Source organism: Formica exsecta, unplaced genomic scaffold, assembly GCF_003651465.1.
Source record: "Formica exsecta isolate Colony F162 unplaced genomic scaffold, ASM365146v1 scaffold1510, whole genome shotgun sequence".
NCBI lineage: Eukaryota > Metazoa > Arthropoda > Insecta > Hymenoptera > Formicidae > Formica > Formica exsecta.
The window spans coordinates 300,092-321,834 of NW_021848836.1; the positions used below are offsets into that span (position 1 = coordinate 300,092).

Below are 21,743 nucleotides of genomic sequence, written 5' to 3' on the forward strand. Positions count from 1 at the left end.
TATATATATATATATACACACACGTCATGCGAAAAAAAAAATTATTTCCTTGTTCTCACAGCAGTAACTATTTATGGGGAATCAGTTTAATCTCTCTGTCCACCAAGAAATCAAATGTTTACATGTTGTCGATATTAATATTCCCACGCTTACGTGATGGCACTAAATGCCGCACTAAATGACCGATATTCGGCCAATTCAAAAATCACAGACGATAGATATTTCAATTGATGCAACGTATACCTACCTACCTACCATTTCTGATTTATATCTTCGTGCTTTCCGATGCCTGCGCTTTACGATATTGCCAGGACTCTGTATTATTATATATTAGTGTTGCGATTAATCTTAAGAGTTACCGTCCGTTTAATCAACATAAAAATACGCATCCCACGAGATCGTTAGTAAAATTTTGCGTGTGTCCGGTATACAATCTTCGAACGATAAAGTAATTGCGAAATAGTGTAGTTATAACCGATAAGATAATCGGTTAAGAATGAACCTCAATGTTGAAGAAGATCAAGGATCATAAGTTTTCCAATTAGAAGATTCTGCGAAATGAAAGAAAAAAAAAATCATCCGTTAAGAGACTGCGTCGAGTCAAGAGGATTATACAAAGGCGAGTATCATTCTTTTTTGTACATTTTACATTCTGTATTTTATACATGGATTTTTGTGTGTTTCTTATATGCAAAATGAAACATTGTGCACTTGTAACAGTAGCATCGGTACGCGAATTTGCATCTCGTTGTTCGCGATGAGTTTAAGCAATGCTATTTTAGTGTTGAACGAATTTTTTTTGCGCATCTCGAGATGCAAAGCTATTATATGAATTATAGATTTTATCAGGCACATTGTATGGAATGCGCTTATTGTTTCGCGCGCTTCCACATAAGTGCGAGAAAGATTACACCGCGATTATGAATATGGAAGGTTTTTTTTTTTTTTTAATGGCCAGGCTTGCACTCTATAGTTGCGCCGGTTTTTTCGCGTTCGAAATAAAATTTTATACGCGGGAATATATATAGTTTATTAAATATTTCTATGCGCCTTTTGAATTGGCTGCAATATTTGATACTTTTCTGGACATATTCTGAATATGTCATTTTATATAATGGGTTTTTTAATCTTTGTGAAGAAAATCGTACTATTCAGTTCTGAGTATAGTAAATATCTGACATATGAAAGTTTGATGCCGCATAACACTTTTCACTTATATTTTTATCACATCAAGCTTTTATAAGTTGTCATTTTTTGCTGTAAAGTACTGAATAATATATTTGATTTTCTTCCTCATCTTTTATTTGCAGCGTTTAACTGCATTTTTAATTCATTCTATGTAATATAACATTCTGTGATATATTAAACACTTAATGTGTTGAATGTAAGTATATATGTGTGTATGTGTAAAAAGTCATACGCTGTTTTATTCTGTGCAAATGAGAAGAAGATGCCTCTCTCACCGTAACGGATTAATTATAAAGGTGAGATTTTTCTGTAACTAATTTATTTGCGTTTTAATATTTTCTATTTCAGTCTCAGAGTGAATTTCTTAAGTAAAAATTTGCTTTTCTCGAACTCTTTTGCCAAGTTTTATGGCTTAATCTTTACTTTTTCTTTCTGCTATCGTTAGGAAATACCTAATATACAGTTTTTATGTTATACACATGTATACTATTTCTCTAATTATTTATAATTCTAACGGTATATTAATTATTAATGAATATAAAACTAGTAAGAGATAATATGCTTACAAGTATATTCTCTATATATTATTCATCTATAATAGTAGTTAAATATTATATAAGACTTTTATATAAAAATTCGGAAAGCTCTTGATGGATATTATTATATATAATGAGTGATGAAACTTCCAAAGCTGTTTGACTTGACGACAAATCACGACGACTTTCTCGATTCGCACGTACGCTCTTGTAAACACATCATTATCGCTGCATCTCGAGGGATATCAGCAATGCCCAAGCACCTTGCACCGGCCACATTGCAGCACTCACATAAGCATAAGATCTATCTTTCTGTCCTGTCTCTTTTTCTTTCTCTTATCTCACCGCCTGTATGCAAGATATATTGTAATAATCACAAAGAGCAGAATCTCAAAAGACAAAATTGTGTGTGCGCCCACGGGTGTCGTTCTCCGTTGCAATGTCCTTGGGTTTTGTCAATTTCAGGGAAGGAGGCGAGACCTTTGGCGGATTGTCAGGGATGCTGCGTCAGATTCTCTCGCCCTCGCCCGAGATCGGGGAGGTCGGCATATCCGTCAATTGTAATCTTCTGCAGACCAACTCCATATTCTCAAACCAATCGTCGATGCTATCGTCGACATTACTTCCCCCGCATTTTCAGTCCATGTGCCCAGAACAGTCCCTGCTCGATCAGGTACAGATCCTCACCGAATCCTATCCGTGTCCCACGTGTGGTCTAGAGTTTCGAAGCGCTCTTAAGCTAAACTATCACATGCGAACGAGTCACGTTGCGCGCCCAGAGTTCGAGCACAATATCGAGAATCAGCCGAGGTACTCCTGCGCCGTCTGCTCGCGGACTTTCGTTGCCTTGAGCCATCTGAAAATGCACGAGGTTACGCATTCCGCGTCCTCCGTCACCTCGTGCGCGTCGACCTCTGCCAATCTTGCGTCGACCGGTAATAATATGGAGAAAACGTTCGCCTGCGATCTCTGCCAGGCCAGTTTTCGATATCGCACACTGTTGGAACGTCATCGGAGGATGCATCAGGAGATCGGTCAGGAGAAACCTTACTCCTGTCCGAGATGCTTGATGCGCTTCGAGACGCGCAACTTGTACAATCATCACGCGAAAACACATCGACCGCTGCCGGCGAGTAACAACGACGGTAGGATCATCGGTACAAACGCGGTATCGTCCGTCGTCGATCCCGTAATAGGCAATCTTGGCAGTCCCGTAATCCCCGCAAAGTCCATGACTTCTTATCCCTGCGACTCGTGCTCCAAGCAATTCACTACTGCCGAGTCCCTGACCACGCATAAGGCGGTGCACAGGTCGAGACCGCTGGTCTGCGATGTATGCGGCAAGGGCTTCACGCATCGCAAGTATTACGTGGTCCATCAACGCATCCATACCGGCGAGAGGCCGTATCTCTGTGCCATGTGCGGCAAATCGTTTACGCAGGCATCGACACTCACTGTACATCGTCGGTATCACACGGGAGAACGCCCGTACACCTGTACGCTGTGCGGAAAAGGATTTGTCACGCGAACGATTATGCTTAATCATATGAAGAAGCACTGAGATTTGTCAATTGATCAGTATAACGAGATCTGTTACTGTGCGCGATTAAATTCAAGACGCAACTTTCGATGGTAAACATTCTAAGAAAAAGAAAAAAAAAACGATATCAAGAATCTTGTTTGATCTCAAAGCTTAATTTTTCATCAACACTCTAAAAGACAACACTGTAAAATTTATTTTATATAATAAAACTTATAAAAATTAATTTTAATTATATATATATATATAAACTTACACTTGATATTAGATCTAATACAATAAAAAGATTTTTTGAAAAAGGAAAAGATTTATAAAAATAAAATAATATTTGTGTATTTAAAACAAATTCTAATGATTGCTAAACTGGTGACTATATGTAACTTTTTAAAAGTATAAGTTTTTTGCGAAATTAAACATGTTTCAATTAAAATAATAATTTCTGTTTGAAATTGGTCGCTTTTTATAAAAATTGTATTAGAGTGTTGATGTCTAAGTGCCTAAAATTACTATTACTCGAGTTACTATCGTAGTATAATAAGTAACTAGATATAATATGACAAGTGCATTGAAATACGTAAATTAATTTTTTATAAACACATCTAACATGATCTAAACTTTATATAGTTTCGGATAACATATATTTAATAATTGAATTAAAGTCACGATAAAAACAAGTTAACAGTTATATTCTATAATCATAAATGTTGTCATCACTGTGATATTGTTTGTACATTATACAAAATATTTAGAATAATGTTAATATATTAATGAATGTGGAACGCGGAATTTCTATTCTATATATAAAGTTAATGTATATCATTTAGTTTCGAGTAAGTAAAGTACCTGCGCCACAATCAAATGCAAAAAAAGTGCCTAAAAGTCATAAATTTTCTAAATTTTTTTATTCATTATATGTGAAAAGCTAAACTAAATAAAATTAAATAAAACAATATGTTGGAAAAAAATAATAAATTACTAATTATTTTTGTACTTTGTAAATGAGATTAAATTTTTAATTATGTTAAACCGTTGATAATTTACTAGTATATAAAATAAATACAGCAATTAATATTCTATTTAATGTAAACATAAAACTGAATTCAGGTGCCTTTGATTAATATAGAACTAATATAGAAAGACAGGGTAGAATTAATGAGAACTCGTAATGTTAATTATATAAATGTGAAATGTAAGTATGAAGATGCTTAAAAATATTTAGAATTAGTCGCAGAAATTATTCATAATTTAAAAATAAAATTGCAGATAAAGTAAATGGCAATATTTAATAATTTTTTTGCAAAGATTCTCATGAACTTGTCTTATAAATGTATCTTTTCTGTTAATGTAATATTGTAAACTACATTTTTCTGCAAACAAGTATAAACATGTATATTGCTAATATAAACTTACACTTGATATTAAATCTAATACAATAAAAAGATTTTTTGAAAAAGGAAAAGATTTATAAAAATAAAATAATATTTGTGTATTTAAAACAAATTCTAATGATTGCTAAACTGGTGACTATATGTAACTTTTTAAAAGTATAAGTTTTTTGCGAAATTAAACATGTTTCAATTAAAATAATAATTTCTGTTTGAAATTGGTCGCTTTTTATAAAAATTGTATTAGAGTGTTGATGTCTAAGTGCCTAAAATTACTATTACTCGAGTTACTATCGTAGTATAATAAGTAACTAGATATAATATGACAAGTGCATTGAAATACGTAAATTAATTTTTTATAAACACATCTAACATGATCTAAACTTTATATAGTTTCGGATAACATATATTTAATAATTGAATTAAAGTCACGATAAAAACAAGTTAACAGTTATATTCTATAATCATAAATGTTGTCATCACTGTGATATTGTTTGTACATTATACAAAATATTTAGAATAATGTTAATATATTAATGAATGTGGAACGCGGAATTTCTATTCTATATATAAAGTTAATGTATATCATTTAGTTTCGAGTAAGTAAAGTACCTGCGCCACAATCAAATGCAAAAAAAGTGCCTAAAAGTCATAAATTTTCTAAATTTTTTTATTCATTATATGTGAAAAGCTAAACTAAATAAAATTAAATAAAACAATATGTTGGAAAAAAATAATAAATTGAAAAAAAAAAACGATATCAAGAATCTTGTTTGATCTCAAAGCTTAATTTTTCATCAACACTCTAAAAGACAACACTGTAAAATTTATTTTATATAATAAAACTTATAAAAATTAATTTTAATTATATATATATATATAAACTTACACTTGATATTAGATCTAATACAATAAAAAGATTTTTTGAAAAAGGAAAAGATTTATAAAAATAAAATAATATTTGTGTATTTAAAACAAATTCTAATGATTGCTAAACTGGTGACTATATGTAACTTTTTAAAAGTATAAGTTTTTTGCGAAATTAAACATGTTTCAATTAAAATAATAATTTCTGTTTGAAATTGGTCGCTTTTTATAAAAATTGTATTAGAGTGTTGATGTCTAAGTGCCTAAAATTACTATTACTCGAGTTACTATCGTAGTATAATAAGTAACTAGATATAATATGACAAGTGCATTGAAATACGTAAATTAATTTTTTATAAACACATCTAACATGATCTAAACTTTATATAGTTTCGGATAACATATATTTAATAATTGAATTAAAGTCACGATAAAAACAAGTTAACAGTTATATTCTATAATCATAAATGTTGTCATCACTGTGATATTGTTTGTACATTATACAAAATATTTAGAATAATGTTAATATATTAATGAATGTGGAACGCGGAATTTCTATTCTATATATAAAGTTAATGTATATCATTTAGTTTCGAGTAAGCAAAGTACCTGCGCCACAATCAAATGCAAAAAAAGTGCCTAAAAGTCATAAATTTTCTAAATTTTTTTATTCATTATATGTGAAAAGCTAAACTAAATAAAATTAAATAAAACAATATGTTGGAAAAAAATAATAAATTACTAATTATTTTTGTACTTTGTAAATGAGATTAAATTTTTAATTATGTTAAACCGTTGATAATTTACTAGTATATAAAATAAATACAGCAATTAATATTCTATTTAATGTAAACATAAAACTGAATTCAGGTGCCTTTGATTAATATAGAACTGATATAGAAAGACAGGGTAGAATTAATGAGAACTCGTAATGTTAATTATATAAATGTGAAATGTAAGTATGAAGATGCTTAAAAATATTTAGAATTAGTCGCAGAAATTATTCATAATTTAAAAATAAAATTGCAGATAAAGTAAATGGCAATATTTAATAATTTTTTTGCAAAGATTCTCATGAACTTGTCTTATAAATGTATCTTTTCTGTTAATGTAATATTGTAAACTACATTTTTCTGCAAACAAGTATAAACATGTATATTGCTACTATTTAGTTGCAGTTGGACATTTCTGCTTTTTATCAGATTTTCTATAACAAAATTTTATTTTTATAACAAAAGTCGTATATTTAATTCAAAAATAAATTATCTGTTTTTTCCCTTAAATTATTTGAAATTGTAGAAAGTAGAGAAAAGTTAGAAAAAAAGTTGTGAGAGTTAAAACATTTAATTTTAAAATTGTAATTTTGTTTATATATTGGTTCTTTAATATTTTATGTAATCTATATAAAGTTACGGTCGAAGAAATATAAATGTCGATAATACTTTTCCATTATTTTGTCTATAGCAATCGATTATTTAAGCTTGATATTCTTTAATCTATAATTTAGATTACCATTGGTGCTGTATAAACTATTAGTTATACTTAATTGGTATAAAAGACACACGTGTTAAAGGATAAAATTTATTTTACGCATTATGAAAGCGCCGTTACCATCAATACTAATTAAAGTTAATTGATTCTTTGTTCCCTTTTCTAGATAAAAAAGAAGACAAGCACTTTCACATAGTTTATTATAATTATAGAATATTAATAAGTATATTAATAATAATATTTATTATATACATAGAGTTATGATTAAATTGTATAAAATAAATGCGAAGAAAATGAAGTTATATTTATATGATCGTATTATATGGGATGTTTTTATGTTATTGGATATTTTGTCGATCATGCTAGTAGCTGAATTAATAAGTAAATTATATATTAAATATATTATGGATGATAAATAATTGAAAATCCAAAAGTTGGTTAAAATAAATTTTTCTATAGTTGGATACCAGCATATATATAATTTTCACACAATTCTAATTGAATTAATTCCACAAAATTTTGATTTAGATCATGTTTACAAGGATATTTAACGTTCTAAATTACAAAGTTACAACAAGTATTTCTTGTCAAATTTTTACTACAAAAAAGAATCAAGATTGTCACAGGAATTTATGGTTTGTACACGATACAATATTCTATATATACTGTAAGCAATAATTATAAAATAAAATTGTGCACTTATAGGATATAGTACGTGATAACAGATTAATATTGTAAAGATGTGCCCACATTTTATCAATTAATACGACATAAACACGATAAATCTATCTTAGCATTAAGTGAATGTAGAATATAATTCGCTGTATTTTGTAGTCGTGAATTATGCTATAAAAAATCGCATAAACGAGCTAGTACAACAATTAGTGCAACAGCAAACGACGGTGTTCGCTCGCGAATAAGCATTGTTTAAGCGATAAGACATCAGTAAGAAAAGGTAGAGGGTAGGAGGTGGCTACGTAATAAAGAAAATGCTAGAAATATCACTAGTAAGAAGCGCTTTATTGACTACCCAACTTTCATACAAACGAGCACGAGTGTCCAGCAGATCGTCCCTGTAAATATCTCGCTTACCTCGTTAAGGCAACGATAAAGAACGAAAAGGCGGCGAGGAACGAGCACGTTTGATTGACTCCCGTTTGTGTCTGTCTTCTTTGCAGATATTTTGTGTCAAAACTCACGATGCTGCCCAAGGATCGGCAGCAGTGCAGGCCCGATGAAGTCAAGCACGTCTTTGTCCAGGGCCACACGCAGTTACTGATAGCGGACTCATTAAACGTAACGAAGATGGAGACGACGGATATATTCGTTGACGAAAGCGTTATGCAGTGCGAGTTCTGCGGCGATAGTTTCACCTCCGATCAAGCTCTTACTTTACATCTAGAAACGCACGAGTCTTATTCAGAGGAACGAGAGCAGTCGCAGGACGAGCAATTAGTCTGCGAGAATTGTGGATACAGCTTCTCGACGATGCCGGAGCTGCGAGAGCACCAAAAGGAACAACATGAGGAGTATTATAGTTGCGATGATGGCGGCTACGTGACTTCGCCTAGGGAGAGCCTGATCGACCATCAAATGTACACGTCCGATGCGTATAAATACCAATGCGAGGTGTGTGGTGAGCATTTCCAAAGTAAGAGCAACTGTCAGGTACATCTGTCATCGCACATGCGAGACGACAAGCCGTTTCAGTGCGATGTGTGCAACGCCACTTTTCGCTATCGTCAGGGTTTACGACTGCACGCGAAACTGCATCAACCAGACTACGTGCCGCCGCAGAGGAAGCACCATTGCGAGTTATGCAACAAGCGTTTCTCCCGGAAGCAAGTGCTATTGGTGCACATGAAGACACACGGCAACGTCGGTCCACAAAATGAATACATATGCCCGATATGCGAGAAGTCGGTATCCAGCAAGACTTATCTGGCAGTGCATTTGCGCAAACACACTGGCGAGAAGCCGCATATCTGTGATGTCTGCGGCAAGGGCTTCATTTCGCAAAACTATCTGAGTGTGCATCGTCGCACGCACACTGGTGAGAAACCGCATCAGTGCACACACTGCTATAAAAGGTTCACACAACGGACTACCTTGGTAGTACATTTACGGGGTCATACGGGCGATCGACCTTATCCCTGTACTTGCTGTCACAAATCGTTCGCTTCTAAAACGATGCTGAACTCGCATCTAAAAACGCATGCGAAACAAAGCGCGAGACAACAACAGGACCAGGAACAGCAACAGCAGAGTGTGCAACAGCAAGACGAACTGCAACAGCAACAAGATTCTTTGTCTCTTGATACTGTCACTATAATGTTGCCCAGTTAGAACTAATGACAACGATAGATTCCATATCTTTTTATATAATTAAGCTCTCTTATATTTAGTTGATTTTTTATATTTGATTAATATAAATAATACTTACGTGAAATATGATGAAAAAATAGCTTAAATGCTTGAACTTGCATGAACATATCGGTATGCTTTGAATGTTACAAGCTAGAGGAAACTGTGATATCTTAGGATCATTGTATCTTGAAACAGATTGATTATTTTTTCAATAATATAATAAATTTTTTGAGATTGAAAACTTAAGCTACTTTTCTTAGTCATTAATAATTTATATAACCTGAATAATTTTATATACTCTACATAATCATTTAGTTTTTATAAAGTTTGTTTTTGGATTTTTCTTTGGAGATATTTTTTATGTTAATATAATTTAATACGTATTTTATATATTTTATAACTCAAAAAAAATTTTTAGATATATTTAGATATACATTGTAATATTTCTGTGTAACTTTAACTCAATTTTTTATAAATTTTTATTTATTATATATAATTTTTATTTATATCACAGTTTCTTTTGTAAATTTGATACAAATTATAACACACAGGTTCGCTTTTGTAGTAATACTTTTTAAACCATGTTAAATTAGACGAAATATGCTTGCAACACAAATCTAATCGGTTAAAAATGAAGGGACACCTTATCGAGTTAGGATAATTATCCCTTGAAAAGTCTGACAGATGATATTGTTATAACAGTTTACACATAAGATCTGCTTCGAAGAAATCACAAAATAATGCTGTTTATTAATAATGCAGATTATTGTAATTTGCGAATGAATTATGATGAAAAAATCATTGAAAAACGAAATGTTTTGCAAATATATATATAATATATATACATGTGCAATCTTCATTAAAAATTGATTTTATGAGATTTAATCAAATCGCGTCTTTTTAAAAGTTTTATCAGAAAAATATTGGAGCACATATATTATCTTATAGATGAAATAATAAATATAAAATATATTTTATAAAAAACAAATTGCGAAGCAGTAAATAAATAATTTTTGTGAATCTGTTTATAATGTGTTTGAAATTTGTCCATTACATTCAAAAATTCAAAAAAATAAGAGACCTTATACAGATCGCAATAAACCGTCCATAACTTTTTAGTTTTTTATATTGTGACAGTATTTTTTCGGTTTAGAAAAAGAGAGAGAGAGTGAACTTATAGGTCGATAATTATTTATTATTCGATATATGTGTTATACGCCTTTTCATCTCATAAAAGTTCGGGCGGTAATGATATATTGTACTATAAATAATTAATTGCACTTCTAAAAAGAGTGTGATACTTGCCTAATTGTTACAAACATCTATTTAACAATATTTGAAACTGTCGGAATTAAAATTTCTAGTGCCTTAGTTATTATATATATATTGTTTAAATTGAAAAATATTATACGTGATTATAAAAAAAATCTACGAAAATAAAGTTCTGTTACACAGGCTATTATAATACAATAATAACTAAAGAAAATGCAGTAGTTATTATATAATAATAAGAATATGTATTTTTTATTATGCTCTTCCATGAAATTATCCACCCCTATAGGCAATAAATAATTATTTCGATTGTTTTATTTTCTTTTAAAAGAAATTGAGATTTCTTTAGTGACTGTTTATTGGTGAAAAATGATTAATTGTAAGCATTTTTATATTGATCGTATCGTGTAAGTTAAAATTATTCAATTTTTTTTTAAGTGTAATTTATTTGATTATATTACTTTAGACATATGAAACAATAATATTATTAAATTATATAGTAATAGTAATAAAATAAAAAATAGTACTATTAATTTATAAATGATGTTAAATAGTATTATTATTATATAGGAATCTCTCTTACATTTTTTAAATAATTCTTAATAACTAAAATTTGAGATTTTATTTTTGAATATGTATTTTATATTATATCATATATTATTTAACATTAACGATACACCAAGAAAACTCTAAGCTTTTACAAAAAAATCTGCAAAAAAGAGTTTTTTTATACCGTGCTATTAAATAATTGAGATTGTCGAAATCTAATAATTTTTAATTATTATAGCCTGCTTTGTTATACGTTTACAATATTTGAGATGTGATATCTTGATATTTTTGCGAAATATTATTCATAAAACAAAAATTTATTTTATTTTTAATTTTGTACTATACTCTATTAAATATTACTTTTGTGTAAGTAATAAAAAAATATTACTGTTATTTTTTAGTAATAAAGTCTTATTTTAATTCTTTAAAAGAGATATTTACCTTAATTTTTTTAAAACCATGTAATATATAAGAAGTTTTTATAAATTAATTTAAGTTTTTATATAATAATATATTGGATTTTGCTTTCTCATAGAGAAAGCTTTGTTTTTTAAATAATGTATCTAATGTGTTTTTCTGCAATATGGAAAAAAAAGAGTATTTAAGATGTTCTGTTAAACCATATTTTTAGCAATTTTACTTTGCAAACATGTTTTTAAAAATGAGGAATCTCAGATTAAATAACATAAAACTAAAAGTTATATTTATCCCAGATTTTTGCGCATATTTTTTACATTGCACAAATTTGATTTGTATTATAATTATTTCATGGGATGAAGTATCTGAATCATAATGTGTTACTGAACGCAGCTCTGAAATCATTATACAGTAAGTAATAAGATTCTAATATTTTATATCAGTTTAAAATTTCTTACTGCACTTGAAGATTTTATGAGTATAAAATTAAGATATATTTTTTAACTTAAATATTAATTTTATCGATTTGTTTTCTTGATATAATTCGGATTAATTATTATTAATTATAATTATAATTTATTATAATATTTCTCCTGCCTATATGATCCCATATTTTTTGGATAATGCAATAATGACTATCATCTGACGCATCGCGTGGAATGACTAAAATAAAAGTGAAATGCACTAAGTTACTTTCTGATTATATATTTATAATCCGTATTTTTTTCTTTATTTTCAGAACTCAAAATTGGAGGTTCAAGAATCATCCGGAAAATGTTGCTATAGAAAGGCAAGATCAAGGTGCATCTTTCGTTATTTTTCAAGACATTGATGACAAAACTATTCTTGTTCAAGAGATAGCCGCATATCATTGTGATTCGTGCAACGAAGATTTCGATACAGAGGCCAGTTTGATAGTACATAGAACGGAGCAATCGATACTTAGAACTCGGGAAGCGTTACGTCAAGCAGAAAAGAAATACGAGTGTGACATTTGCGGAGAAACATTTTCAAGAAAACTACAATTGATCAAGCATCGTCGGATGCGATGCAAGTATCCTCTAGATACGCAGAAGAAGCAGGAATGGAAAGATACAATCACGAAAATCAAGAAAAATCGGCAAGAAAATAAGGAATTGTTAGCGGGTCCTATTGAATGCGACGAGTGTCATAAGATATTCAAGAAGAAGAGATATTTGAATGTGCATAAAACGTTGCACGGTGCGCCTCATATTTGTCATGTGTGCGGTGCGAAGTTGACGTCGGAATATTATCTAAAGATTCACATCAGGCGACATAATAAGGAATTCACGGAGTTTTGTAAGGTTTGTAATAAGGGTTTCTATTTGAAAGCGACCTTAAAGACCCATATGAGCGTGCACACCGACGAGAAGCCCTGCACTTGCGAGATCTGTCATAAATCCTTCGGCAATCGAGTTTACCTTCGTAGCCACATGAAGATTCATAGTCTGCCCGAGATGAGGAAAAAATACAAATGCGAGATATGTAACTTCGAAACATTTTATAGCTACTGTTACAAAGAGCATATGTGGACTCACACTGGCGAAAGTCAAGTGGCATGCGAAGTATGTGGCAAGCTAATCAGACGACAGTACATGAAGACTCATATTAGGATACATACTGGCGAGAAACCAGAGATTTGTGAGTTTTGTGGCAAAGCGTTTAGCGCCAGAAAGTATCTGATTAAACATCGGCGGACACATACCGGCGAGAAACCTTACAAGTGTAAAATCTGTGAGAAACGTTTTACTCAACGTGGCACACTTAGTGCACATCTTCGAAGACACGAGAATATTAAATGATTTTCCTTTCTTTTTTTTTTATTTCTCTTTTCTTAAAAATGTGTTACCAAACGCCTTTCATAACAATAACTCTTCATATTTATACAAAGTGTTGATTGACATTTCATATAATATTATGTGTTGTTATATATATATATATAACTCTAATTCATTATGAAAAGAATTATTTCAATAGCACAATTACACTTTCATTATTTTACTTTATTATTGCAGTGTTTGTTATTTGATATGTGCCATGTAGTTGCGATAATTGCATAAATTGATAATAATAATACAAGTACTAAACCTTCTGTTTTAAGACAAACTGCATGAGAATATGAACTTAGTTATTAAGAGTTATATTTTAAAAATTAAAAATTGTTTTATTTCTTCTTTTCTTTTTAGAAGCAGCATGCGAAAGATTATCATTGTAAAGTATAAAGAAATTATTAAATTTTATTAATATAATATATCTTTTTTTATTTATTCTATTGATTATCTTTCAATGTAATATTTATCTGCATGATTTAGTCTTAAAATTTTCACACATATATTATTATATTTAATACATTGCTTGTGATTAAGGAACATTTGTCTTTTCTGTGTATAATCAGAATATTAATTACATAATCAAAACACATTTTTTCAATGCGGATGCAATATAATGCAATATTGTATATTATGTATATATTCCAATAAATTTATCTATATACGTTCTTTACTCTTTATTCCGTTATAATTTTTATAATGTTTTCTATTTTCCTTATCTTGGCTTATTTACTTTAAAGTTGATCCAAATGTAGAAATAAATAAAGTTTGTAATTTTGTAAATATATAGAAAAATGAAAAAATATATCTTTACAATATAGTAGAATTTTAAATAATAGCAGGGTTTTTATAATTTAGTTTTAGTATAATAATTAGTCAACACATAAATCACATACGAACAATGTTCGGATAATAGCAGTGTCTAATAAAATTATTACACCAACAGGAATCGTGTATTACTTGAATTGAGTAAACAAATATTATTTCGATATAAAGAGTATAAAGTGTGTGATAAGCACGTATAATATATAAAAAGAAAAACAATTTTTACTTAAATTTTATTAAACAAAAGTTTATAATATTTGGCCTTGTAAAAAGGTATGTGATGATACATGACTAAAATTTTCTGAAACAATTCAAAGATTGTTGCAATATTTGATATCTTGAGAGATAGTTTCGAGAGAAACATATTGCACTAATCGATTCAGGATATAGAAATCAAAAGTCAGTGCAGTCAATCAAAAAGTAATCACGAATCATCAAATCAAAGCAGTGACAATCACAGTTGATTGACAGTCTCGATTGATTTGAAATGTATATAAGGTGCATTCTTTGTAAGATTTATCAAGAGTGTAAAAGAGTCTTGCCTGTGTTAGCTCAAGCAAATCGGTTGTGTATTAAGAGGACTGTATTTATTCTATACACGTACTTCCTCACGCGTTGTTGACGAATATTATTTATTACAGGTGCATCGTGATCGACATAGAAAGCACAAAGCTGGAACCGATCGACGAGTTGCAAGATATACAGTTAGCGCGATATCAGGACGAAATATCTACCGTGGAAGAATATCATATCGGTCATCAAGAAATAGTTACGGAAACGATCGAATATACGGCTGATGATTCTAACGATAAACTGGAAGAGCCTGCAACGGATAAAGTAGATGTTATAAAACAATTTTCTGAACACGAGACGAGTCGCAAATGTGCGACGATCTACGAGTGTGAAATTTGTGGGAAGCAAATGCTCAAGAAGCTGCAGTTTTTAAAACACAGACAGGATCACAAGAGGAATCCGAAGACAGAGGATCGTTGCGAGGAATGCGATAAGGTCTTCGCGAATGAGGAGAAGCTACGAAAACATTTGATAAAGGCACATCAGAAGGAGAAACCATTTCAATGCGTTTTATGCGGCAAATGTTTCAAGACTGAGGAATTCTTGAAGATCCATCTGAAACAGCATAATAAACGGTTTACCTGCGATATATGCGGTATCTCAAAGGTCTCCGGATACGATCTGCGTCTTCACAAGAAAAAGCACAATCAGGAATACGTGACTCATTGCGAGATGTGCGGCAAGGGTTTCTATACGAATCAGACATTGGAACGTCACTTGCTTACGCACACCGGCGAGAAACCGTTTATTTGTAAAATATGTAACATTGCGTATGCGAGCGCAGCCTATCTCAACATGCATATGAAGTCCCACGGCGAGAGAGAGAAACACAAATGCAATATCTGCAATTTCGAGAGTTACTGGAAGGCCGCGTTAAAAGTGCATCTTAAGATACACACGGGCGAGAATCAGATCACGTGCGAAATATGCGGCAAATCAGTGAGCAGCAAAACGTATCTGCAGATTCATATGCGTATACACTCGGGTGAGAAACCGCACGTTTGCGAGGTGTGCGGCAAGGCGTTCAGTGTACGAAAGTACTTGATCGTACATCTGAGAACGCACACTGGCGAGAGACCTTATGAGTGTAAGGTGTGTCAGAAAAGATTTACACAGCAGGGTTCGTTAAATTCGCATATAAAATCTCATAATGAGAGTAAATGAATATAACATTTTTCGACTTCTATTTAATTAAGCGTGGGCTTTTGATCTCCAATTTAATTTGTCTGATATGATGAATGCATCTTAAATATTATTATGTAACTGAAAATTAAGTATAATAATTATGACGTTATAATAGTTATGACGTTAAAAGGGCATAAGTGCAAATCTTATACATATATATTAGATCTTTTTTTATAACTGAAAATAAATTGTGTGTGTTATATATCATCTCAATTATCAAATGATGAACTCAATCCGTGCAATTTGTGGAAACATTTTTGTCGAACAAAGTGTACGTACAATAAATTAATTTTTCATTAGAGATGTGAGACTGATAGTAATTATAAAAAAAGAAATGAACACATTATGCAAATAACATTAAAACTTAAAAATTATTTTATACACAAATATATTCCTATTTTGTAAAATGTGTTTCAAATATTGACTGACAGATGCTGTTAGATAAGATCAATAAATATTTGAGTTGAGAAATAATTTTAAATTTGTTAGAGAATTTTGCAGTCGTAAAAAATGTGAATATATACATATATAAATATATTTTCTGTTTACTTTAAACAATATTTATTACAAAAATTGAATTAACTGCACATAGTAAAGAATCTAGTGAATAAACTCATTTTATATATTGTATTAACAAGTAAATTTAATTTAACAAAATATACGCTCTCTATATTTTATTTAGAAACAGTTTTATTATTCGCAATTATAATTTTTTACTGAATAAAAATACAAATTAATTTCTCATATAAATATAATAGAACATAGATAAGAAGTCATACGTACATATACATACCTGCAAATACATTATTATTTTTTTATCCAACATTCTATTTTTACTCCCGACTGCTGCCAACCGCAGATTGGCAAAAAACGGAGGGAGTATGCGTTTCACCGAGCTCGGATCGGTTGTAGTCTTAGTTCTCGATAACTACAGCGTAGTTTGATATCATCTTTTGCTCATAAGTTTTTTATTAACCAAGAAAGTTTTACAGCGTATAATTATCGTTATTTATGCTGTTATTTAATTTTTTTTTACTTGCATAAAGTCACAAAAAATAAATGTGCCAGAACATTTGTTAGGGAAAATGTATTGAACAATTTTTTATTTTACAGTTTAGGCTGTTAATATAATAGATCTAGATTATATCTAGAATAAACTTATAAATGCAAATCACAGTATATTGTTTTATTTTTATGTTATGAAAAATTATTATTTGATATAAAATAAAATTTACAGTAATTTCACATTATATATATAGAATTTTTGTTTTTGGAATTGAATAGATAATATCGGAAACTAGAGCGCTATATTTTGGTTGCGTTTAAGCAGCAATATATATAAATATATATTACAGTATTATTTTTTTAATTTTGTAAAATTGTTAATATTACATATCATTGTTCTTTCTCTATTGATGCTATATGTATTTTGCTGTAATTTCTATTAATCTATACTAGAAATAAAAAATATATAATAAATACACGTCATATATATGGTTTTTTCTTGTAATTGCGACTTTATTATTAGATATCTTCTTTATTTATATGTTTATCAAAATTCATACAGTTTATTAAAATTCCATGTTAAACATATTGAATACTGGTAGTGAAGGCTTCATATATAAATGATATATGCTGATGATGGAACGATCGCCAATATGAGAATACTCCACCCGGATTGCAAATATTATAATAAAGATTTACTGCAGTTCTTAAAAGGTACGCATTATTTTGTATTTCGAGGATGAGGGTTTAATGTTTAGTATTATCTGTATTATTTCACACATTTCATTTGCAAATCTTTTTAAATGAAGAAAATATATATGTATATAATATGAAAGGAAATTATTAAAATTTTATATGTGGAGAATATATATATATATATATAATTTATTTATTTTTAATAAAAAGTGCATATATGTATATTTAACTCTGTACATAGAACCTTTAATTACAACTTAAAACTTAAAATTGTCTTATAGAAAAAAAAACTTGATTATAGTTAAAACATCCGAGAATCTTAAAAATAAATTTAAGTATATAACAATTATCTAATATTAATTATATACTTGTACACACATATGAGATTAAAGGAACAAAAGCGAAATATGTGCTTCTTTCAACATGTATAATCCGTTAAATTATGATTTTATACATTTACTTATTATATGCCAAAATATACTATTTATATGCCAAAAAATATAGCTTTTGTTAAAGAAAATATATTTAATATATTTAAAAGGAAAAAATGTATAATATTAAATTTAAATAAAGTTATAAATAAAAATCTTTTAATTAAAAAATATTTTGTAATAATTTAAATCAAATATTATATGTATAGTCATTATTTTTCATTTTCTTTTCAGAAATGAAAAGCCAGCAGAGACGTGTGTAAAAAATGAACTATCTGTACATGAATGTATGGATTCTGCGTTGGTTTCCATTTCCATTAAACAAGAAGAAAATATAAAGCAAGAGAAATATAATTTGTCTCACAAGGCTGTAAGTTTGGAACATGATTCTTCCGAGAACATTCAGAATCCATTAACGCAAGAGGAGTTTGAAGAAACTACAAATGAAGAAATTATTTGTCAAAGTAATTCGAATCTAAAAAAGCAATCTACCAATCAAACATTTTACGAGTGTAACATATGTACGAAGCTTTTTAGATCAAAGAATCTCTTTGAAGGTCATTTAGTGGCGCATAGTGACGCTCGACCCTATCAATGCGACGTTTGCGGCAAATCCTTCAAGAGGACCAATACTTTAGCGGTGCACAGACGAATCCATACTCACGAGAGAAACTTTGTATGCGACGTGTGCGGTCGCGCGTTCGTGCAAGCCTCTCAATTAGCTACTCATCACAAACGTCACTTCGAGAAGTATACGAGGCACTGCGAGATCTGCAACAAGGGCTTTTTTACAAACGCCGAGCTTCACGGGCATATGAATGTTAAGCACGGCGCTAAGGAGCACGTATGTACCGCCTGCGACAAGTCGTTTCCCAACAATCACACTCTGGTGCGTCATTTGAAGATCCACGATCCTAATTTCAAACCTGTGAAACATCAATGCGAATTCTGCGGCAAGACATTTGCTTACAAGAACTCGCTGGTGGTGCACGTTAAGTCGCACACTGGCGAAAATAAATACGATTGTCATCTGTGTGGTAAGTCCGTCTCGTCTAAGGGATCCCTTCAAGATCATCTACGTCTCCACGGCGGAGAAAAATCGTTGATCTGCGACGTATGCGGCAAAGCTTTTCACAAGAGAACAACGTTGGTTGTGCACAAGAGAACCCACACCGGCGAGAAGCCTTATTCGTGCGATACCTGTGGAAAATCCTTCACGCAACACTCGACCCTTGTTATACATAAACGATATCACACAGGTCAAAGACCATATCAGTGTAGTTATTGTAGTAAATCATTTGTATCTAAAGGATTACTAAACGCTCACAATAAAATACACATGGTTAACGTGATGGTCATGTAGCCAACATAGTCTTATGGTTCAAATCTTCCTATGGTTTAAATTTCTATTGTACTATGTCAATTGTGTCCTATGTTAGAGACACTATAACGTGGTGATATTATCAGACTTGTATGGATCCAAACATATTCTGTGAATTAAAACGAAGCGATATTAGTCGATTTCTTCTATTCTAAAGTCATCCGGATTGAGGGAATTTTTTCTTCCAACATATTTTTCTAAAATTTTTCCTCAGTCCCTATGCAATTATTCTAATGATACATGCGCAGAAAAAAAATATTGCGTGTTTTGTTCTTTACTCACTTTTTTATTCAAACGTGAGTAATAAAAGAGCAGCGCAAAAACAAACCTTAGATTAGAGGAAAACATAAAATAGAGACAATTAGTAATTGCATATAGGCATCTTGTAATTTAATACTATATTGTATAATAGTGTGTGTATATTTGTATGATTGATTACATATTTGATTTCAATCAAATGTTTTTTGGGGAATTATTATTGCTAACATATGTCATATTTGTAAATTAATTGTTCTTAAAAAATTGAAGATGTACAAAAAATAAATTGTTATAAAAAGTTAATGAATTTATGTAAAAGATGATTTAATGTGCAAAAAGAACTTTGTATCAAATGTTAATAAAATAATTTTTGAGTAAAAAAGTAACAGAAAAAATACGTAACATGTTTATTCTGTATACAGAATATTGCAATAAGAGGGGCAATAATTTTTTTTCGGATTAGTATGGAATATATTCCTGCATTATGTATTATTATAATGAATAAAAGCGTTGTTCAGAATTATATAACTATCTGAACCTATTTCATCGTATTGCTTTTTCTCTTTTACATTTCAAGTGTTTTTATATATATATATTTATATAGGTATACATGTATTAAATATTAATTATAGTACATCTTTTTTCATTAAGTATAGCAAAATAATGCTGATAATTTTTTTATCGAGTTTCCACTTTACATTACTGACAAAGCTTGTAAGTTTGGTCGGCAATTTTGCTTACAGGAATAAAATAATTTGCTAGGTAACGAGGCAATGAAAGAAAGATCGTCGCGACACAAAAAGGGTATTCGATACTGATATCCCCCTGAATTTTTCAATTCCAGGTACAACCAGCTACCATTTCCCGAAGAATATTACCCGATGGAAATGTTCTCTAAGCTTGACTTGGTGAAGAAGAATGGCGAGCCTGCCAAATCCACATTGAAGTGCCAGGAACCGGCGGACACGACTGATGAGGCTGTGGTTTCAACGAATCCTGAACAAAACGCTATAAAACAAGAGGTGAACGACGAGGATGACGACGACGATCTACCTTTGGCATATCACTGTAAGCTCTGCGGCGTCTTCTTTGCCTCGCAATCCTTGTTGGATAATCATGAGATCGAGCACAAAGGTAAGCGGAAGAATACATGCGCTCAATGCGGCCGGGTCTTCAGAACTGGTATGAGCCTTCGCAAGCACATGAAGATGCATTCGGTACGTAAAAGTGGTCGCAAAGGCAACTCCTCAGCAATGACCGGCCGTACTGCATCGTTGAAGAAGGTGAAGAAAGAAAAGTCCGAGCTAGAGTTTCTCTGCAAGACCTGTAACAAAGTTTTTCGGCACAAGAGCAACTATCAGAAGCACTTGTTGCGTCACACGGTAGGAGATCTCCCCTGCAAACACTGCCCCAAGAAATTTCGACTGTTTCGCGACCTAACGAGGCATGAGAAGACGCACTTCTTACCGAGTTACATGTGCAAAGAGTGCGATTACGAGACCACCGTTTTAGCGGCTCTGCACATTCATATGACACGACACATGGACAAAGCAGATCTTCCATTCAAGTGCAACGAATGCGACAAGCGTTTCCGGAAGAAGCTCGATCTTCAAGAGCACTATAACATTCATTCGGGCGAAAAGCCATTCGTTTGTCAACTCTGCAACAACGCCTTCTATCTTAGACGACAGCTTTCCGCACACTGTAGACGCACGCATCCCGAGCTGAAGGCCAACAAGGTGACCAGCACCGCTTGCGATATCTGCGGCCGCGTACTCGCCACAAAAAGGTCGCTCTTCCTACAACGCCTTCTGACAGCTTTCCGCACACTGTAGACGCACGCATCCCGAGCTGAAGGCCAACAAGGTGACCAGCACCGCTTGCGATATCTGCGATATCTGCCTCGCCACAAAAAGGTCGCTCTTCC

The 21,743-nt window shown here is 31.2% G+C and overlaps 3 protein-coding genes across 3 annotated transcripts in view; all 3 read left to right on the top strand.

Annotated features, from left to right (window-relative positions):
• LOC115232919 (zinc finger protein 729-like) overlaps positions 1-21,743 on the top strand; it is an 80,580-nt gene that overhangs the window by 9,818 nt on the left and 49,019 nt on the right. The window lies entirely within an intron of this gene.
• LOC115232915 (zinc finger protein 2 homolog) lies at positions 10-3,363 on the top strand. The gene has a single exon (XM_029803083.1). It carries the CDS (start codon positions 2,164-2,166, stop codon positions 3,283-3,285), a length of 1,122 nt encoding a protein of 373 aa, XP_029658943.1. The 5' UTR covers positions 10-2,163; the 3' UTR covers positions 3,286-3,363.
• On the top strand, positions 16,125-20,332 carry LOC115232916 (zinc finger protein OZF-like). The gene is made up of 2 exons (XM_029803084.1): positions 16,125-17,764; positions 18,412-20,332. The coding sequence occupies exon 2, from the start codon at positions 18,467-18,469 to the stop codon at positions 19,538-19,540; it is 1,074 nt and encodes a 357-aa protein (XP_029658944.1). The 5' UTR covers positions 16,125-17,764; positions 18,412-18,466; the 3' UTR covers positions 19,541-20,332.